The sequence below is a fragment of the Ananas comosus genome, unplaced genomic scaffold, assembly GCF_001540865.1.
Source record: "Ananas comosus cultivar F153 unplaced genomic scaffold, ASM154086v1, whole genome shotgun sequence".
Lineage (NCBI taxonomy): Eukaryota > Viridiplantae > Streptophyta > Magnoliopsida > Poales > Bromeliaceae > Ananas > Ananas comosus.
In genome coordinates this window covers 1-6,675 of record NW_017891853.1, presented here as the reverse complement: position 1 = coordinate 6,675, position 6,675 = coordinate 1, and the positions used below count along the sequence as shown (strand labels likewise).

At 35.1% G+C, this 6,675-nt stretch overlaps 1 protein-coding gene across 1 annotated transcript; it reads left to right on the top strand.

The window, feature by feature from the left end:
- Positions 1–372: 372 nt before the first annotated feature.
- LOC109705192 (plant-specific TFIIB-related protein 1-like) lies at positions 373–726 on the top strand (the record flags this gene model as incomplete). Its single annotated transcript, XM_020225936.1, has 1 exon — positions 373–726. A coding segment is annotated over one exon (354 nt), but the record flags the coding sequence as incomplete, so codon positions are not given.
- Positions 727–6,675: the final 5,949 nt, after the last annotated feature.

Sequence of the window (6,675 nt, the reverse complement as noted above, 5' to 3'; positions counted from 1 at the left end):
GGGATTGCGGCAAAGGGGTCGCGTAGCTAGATAGCAAGGATTTACATTTTGCTTAGGTGGTTTTCTTTCTTATTGTTTGTTGTTGTGAGAGAGAGAGGTTTTGTATCCATGTATAGAGACCACCTATGTATTACTTTTAGCTTTAGTACTTTGGATTTCGGATGTACTACTTATGGTTTACTTTTAGTGGATTTTAGCCTTTTGCTTACTCCTCTTTTGTAGAATCTAGTTGTATTTTGCTCTGATACTTCTAGATGTCTTTATTCTATTGCTCTATTTGTCGTTTTATTGTAGATGCCTTATATATTTTAGACGTATGGCGGGTCTGGACATGCACCGGGCGGGCTTCCGCTGGGTCCCGGGGGGTGACAGCCCGCCCCTGTCTTCGCCCGCTCTGTCCTCTCCGCCCTCTTCTTCTCCGGCCACCTCGTCGAGCTCGAGCGCGCCCTCCTCCGTGGCGGCGGCAGAGGAGGAGGAGGAGGAAGAGGCGGTGGCGGCACCGATCCCTCGGGGTCGCTCGTCTCCGTCGAGAACCTCCGAGCCTACCCGCAAATCATCGACGTCGCCTCCATTCTAGGGCTCGATCACGACATCGCGGATCACGCCTTTGAGCTCTCCAGGGATTGCTCCTCCGCCATTTGCCTGAGGAATTGCAGTGTCGAGGCACTCGCTACCGTCGCGCTCGTGCAGGCGATCCGGGAGGCGCAGGAGCCGAGGATTCTGTAGATTCTGATCCGTTCCCTAATATTTCTTATCTATTTATGAGCATTAATAAGTGACCCAAACATGCCCTTTAGGGGTTAAATTTTTTGCTGTTCATTGATGTCTTTAATCAGGGGCAATGGTTCCCGATTTGAATCCTGCATTAAAACACTAATATAATTTTTTTTTTTTTATCTACTAGGAAGGGGGAGGTTAAAAACACTGAAAAACTGATGATACAATAATAATAATATAATTTTTTTTAAGGCCGCTAGCTAGCATTTAGTAGCCCAATTAGCCAATAAATTAAGTCAATAAGGCTGTTTTAGTTGTTTATCTACATTATATATAACTATTCCTCAAATCTAGCTTCATAAAGAGGTTTTTAATTAAGCATTCCATGATACTTTTTTGATATTTTGCACCTTTAATTTAAAGAAGCACTAATGAAAGAATCTAAAGCGAGTTTACATATAGAAATTAAACTATTTGACTCTAACGACGTCCACCAAATGAGATTAGATAACATAATATGCAGAGATTCAATTAGAATTTGTAGATACAGTGTAATTAAGAATAATCTAAATTTAAGAATAATTTATGATAGAATTGAACCTTCATTGAGTTGTTTAGATATTGAATGCTGCCTGCATTACATATCTATACTCTTATATGAATCCCCAATATCAAATGATGATGTGGCAAGCTCTCATTTTTTCATTTTTTTAATTATTTTATTTTATATTTTAATTATTTCTTTCTCATCTTCTTTAACGTCTAACTCTTTACCTTCCAATTTATTGTATTTAATTCTTTTTATTATTATTGTAATTAATTCAAAATTAATTTTTTCTTCCAAATGTTCTAACTCTTCTTCTCTTCTTTAACGTTCACCTCTTTACCTTCCAATAACCCCACTTCTCTCTCTTTATTATTGTATTTAATTAATAATTAATTTTTTCTTCCCCCCATGTCTCCATTAATCTCTTCGTTCTTCAACTCTTGCTAAATCTCTTTCATCCTCTCCCTCTCCTGTAAAAGTCACTTGCTTTCATTACTGTGGCATCGCGTTAAGTCCATAAAATCCGCAGATCCCGTCGTGTATTTGGTGGGGATGGCAATGGTGGTAGAAGATGAAGATCTTGGATGCGGCGGCGGCGGTAGCGACGACAGAAGTGGAAGAAAGTATATGGATATATAATCAACTTACTATTGATAGTATATATATATATATATGGTGATAATCAAGTAATTAGGAATTTTTTGTATTTTACTTTTTCTTTAATGTTTTTCTTTTTAACTACCCTATCTATTAGCTTTTTCAATTTCTTTATAGTTATTTAGATGTATGTAAAATTGTTAAACTGATAGAAAATATTTTTTTTTATAGAATTTGTTTCTAGAATTAGATGTTCTTTTAAAAGATTTGCATGTATGTTATAAATAATTGCTTACCCTAATTTACAATTTTATATATACACTGAATAATTTTAAAAAATTTATTATTATACAATTAAAATCTAATTCAACAAATACAATTTAAATCATATTAAAGTTTATATATGAAAATTTTATAGCACCTTGAGCTAATTTTATTTAAATTAATTGAATTATTAATCTGGCTAATAATTTTATTTCAATTATTTTGTCATTCCTTTATTTTACGCCTCTCTTTTTTTTCTTTTTCTTTTTTTTCTTTCTTCATCTCCTCACTGTATTTTATTTTTGATATATGTACAATTTCAAACTATCATCGATGATCAACAATAATAAAAAAATCGCTTCGATAATATTTGTCCGCTGCATCGTGTGGATAACTACACTAGTTAAAGTATGAAAGTGTTATATCTTGCTTATCTTCTTATCTTGCCAACTTTTTTCAAAATCCTAGCACTAATCCTTATAATGTAATAGAGAAGAGGGGTGCTAGCGGCTTGTCTAGTGTGCTGTTTGTTGGTTATCAGTTTTCTAAAATATAGTTAATCTATTTCTTAATTTGAATGCAGAATTACTGATATTTTGGCTTATAATTGTGTAGGTTCTACTGCGGATGCTTCCAAACTATTACCATCACGTCCGTACATATGAGAACACACTCATTGCTAAATTTTTTGGTCTCCACAATGCAATCCTTCCCTCTCTCTCATTCTATCTGATGACACTATAAATTTATTCATCTTCTTGAATTTAATTTGATTGTATTACATCAGTGCAGTCTCTCTCCCTCTCTCTCATTCTATCTGATGCCTTGAGTCATATTAATGCACATGTTAATATCTTCTGTAAATGGCAGTTTCGGTTCGTCGTAATGGGAAACATGTTTTGCACAGAACTAAGAATTCATCGAAGGTTTGACTTGAAAGGTTCGTCCCTGGGCCGTCCAACAGAAAATATTGAAATCGATGAAAATACTACTCTTAAAGACTTGGATCTGAACTATTGCTTTTATCTGGAGCCTTATTGGCAGCTATGAGGCTAAGAGTATTCTCATTTTGTCTCTTTAAATACTCATACTACCAATTAGACTGAAGTTTTAGTGGCTTTAGTTCACATTTGAGACCCTAATTCTCTCTACATTTAACATGCGGGTACAGAACCTTAGAGGGTATAGGTTCATTGTTAGTAACATCGGAGGATGAATCCAGTGCTGGTTCATCACTGGAAACTCGACGACTCCTCTTAGACATAGCACAAACTCAGGCACTTGCTCTTAAGCTTGACACTGAAAAAGGCATCAGTAACAACATTCTGTGGCCAAACAACAATGATATTCACCAAGTTGTTAAACAACTAGAATGGAACAAGCTCCTTGCTTATCTCCTAGAGTTTGTAGCTATCAAAGATCAGTTTTTGATAATCAGAATCATAGCTCGATTGTCTCTACAAGGCATTATAGGGCATGTAAAATCTGGGCTGTCGCTACTTGTGTGTGCGTGAGCGTGAGAGTGGAATTGAGGTGAATCCGTTTTGGCACAAAATTGACGCGAAAACGGACGTTTTGGGCTACTTGTTTATGAAGAAGGACTAATTTTGCAATTGGCAATTGTATTGGGTTAAGTTGCAAGATGGCCTTCTTAGTGGATTTCCACTAACAGAGAGAAAGAGAAGAGATTTTTTCTCCTCTTCTTATCGTCTTTCTCTCTCTCCCTCTCTCTCAGATTTCATCAAAAAAAGAGAGCAAGTAAAACAGAAAGAGAGAAGAAGAAGAAGAAGAAGGAGAAGAAGAAGAAGAAGAACTTGGAAAAGAAAGTGAATTCTCTTATTTTCTCCTTCCCTTCTCTTTCTTTTTCTTCTTCCCTCTTTCCTTTTCTTCTCCTTTCTCTTCCCTTCTCTTCCTTCCCTCTCTATTCCCCTCCCCTGCTGCTGCTACTGCAGAAAATTCCTGGCTGCTGCTGCTGCACGCAGCAGTAGCAGCAGCATAGGCTGCATGCTGCCAAGCAGCATGCAGTCAGCTGCTGCAGGGACGGCAGATTTAAAAAAGAAAAGAAGGGAAAAAAGAAATAAAGGGAAAAGAAAAGAAAAGAAAAGAGAGAGAGTAAAACGAGAGAGAGTGAAAGGGAATGATTGAAGCGGAAAGGATTGGAACAATTAGCTAAATTTGCGATTCTGATGTCAAATTGACACTTACATGGTGTTCCAGAGTGTACATTTAAGTGCTTCACACATCTCGTTAGTTGCAATTTAAGTTAATTAACTTTCAATTTGTGTGAATTGAGTCTGGATTGAAAATTAGCCTTTTGATTGCATTTCCGGATGTTTTGACTTGTTTAGTGATTCCGGGAAAAGGCTCAGCTATTGGAGTCGGCCGTGGACGTGTTGTTACTATGCGCGCTAGGGTAAGTCTATTTACTCAACTGGTTGTTCCTTTTTGTTACTATGATCCATGCATAATTTTTCAACATATTCAGTTTGAAAGGAAAATGCAAGCCACTATCTTTTGCTAGATAGCCTTTGTTTTGATAGTATTTTTGGAGATTCAAAAGTTACATAAATTGTCCATGTAAATACAGTTGCAAAATTATCATGATATGTAGTAGGTCTTTCATTCTTATATGTCAATCGTGTAGGTTGTCGTCATTGTCTCTTGTTATTGGGCTTTTATTCAAAATATTTTCTTCCATATTCTTGTCCTGTCTCTACTTACTGCTTTTTTAAACTTCAATTTTTTTTCCATGTTGGTCATGATATATTTATTATTTTGTCATGTAAAAATTTTCATATTCTTGTACTGTCTCTAGCAATCTGCTGAATTATTCGCTTCTTTGTTCACTATAATAGTGAGCTTGTAGTTTAGAAGCTGTTCAGAGAGGTAAGCACTTAGCACTTCTACTGGAATTTTAACTTAGAGACATTAATTATTTCTGTTTTTCTCAAATTTTTCAAATGAATTTCCCAATAATAGTCACTAAATATGATTTCTGTGGGTGATTTTGTTTCTTTTAAGAATGTCTTGAGATTCAGGCGATTGCACTTAAATGGACATATTTTGCATATTCACTTCATTGTTCTCTTTTGACATATTGCATGTTTCAGTTCATTGTTCTCTTTTGACATGTGTGTAGAAGTTTTCCTATTTTGTTTACTTAGCTGTATAGTTTTTATTTCACCTATAAAGTTTCTGGTTTCACTTATAAATTTGTTATAGAAATATGGTATCAATGCCTCAGCTCATCCTGTGTATTGTTTAGTTTACTGAATATGGTTTTATTTTTTCAGGATATCCGCTTAGTTATCAAATCTACAGCCAAAGCTACGTCAAACTTTACAGTTTCGAACGTGAAAGCAATAATGGCGATGAGCAGCTTTAGAATTTGGAATTTTTCGAGATAATAGATGTTTATAACGTTTGTTTTAGTATTATTTATTATTGCTTTTGTTGTGGATTCAAACAAGCATTTATGTAGTTGAAGACTCATGTATTGAATTTATTTTTAATATTTGAAAACTGTGATTTTGGTGAAATCGGTAGTTGCTCTTTGGTTTACGAACGTTTTCCCCTTAATTTCAATTGGACCCGAACCAAATTCGAATCACTAGTTGATTCACATTTTCAGCTAAGTTTATTTCTTAAATTAAATAAAACAAACCGGGAGCGTGCGTATCTATCTCTCAAAAAAAAAAAGAAAAATATTGGAATGTTTAATGCTGTGGATCATAGCGTTTTTATATATATATGCAATGCCGCTATTTAGTTCTTATTTAATATTATTTAGTATACTTTTAGTTGGCAATTATAATTAATTATAATGACATTTATAATTGTTGTTTATTAGGTAGGATTTATCGGGCATTTTTTTAGTCTTTTTACCAACCCGTCCAAATAAATGCGTATAATAATATTTACCGGACCCACACCATTAGTGGCAATTTACTTACATTGCACTAACATTTTTAGCGGCAATTGTAATTGACGGATTTAGAAATATAACACACTAAAGTTAGTTTTGTATGTGTGAGATGCAATTGTTTTTGTTTGCCGTTCGGGCTATTAAACAATGAACTGTTCCTATTCCACAGGATAGGTATAAGTTTAGGAATAAACTGGAATAAGCACTTTTGCCATTTGAAATGAAAATGTGAAATTGTTTTGGCATAAATAGATGGGATAAGAATAAATAGTTGGCTAGTTATAATAGAAAAATAATGAATTAGCCTCTAATATATATTGAATAAAAAATTAAATTTTATATCTAAATATTTATTTAATGTCACATCCCGGAGTCTCGTTCTCCGAGCACGAGCGCGACACAATTCGCCGTATTAAAAGAAATTTTCCTGTCATACGAAGCGACAGCTGTACCTGTAATCAACAATACTACAAAGTTAGGGAGCAACTACTAGCTCAGCAACGTCGCGGTAGGATACTTTTAACTCGCCGACGCCCTTGCCTCGATTCGGATCCGCGGAAAGGCGCAGCAGCCGAAACCTGTGGGCTCTGCAAAACAAAAGGTAACAACTAGGCGTGAGAACTAA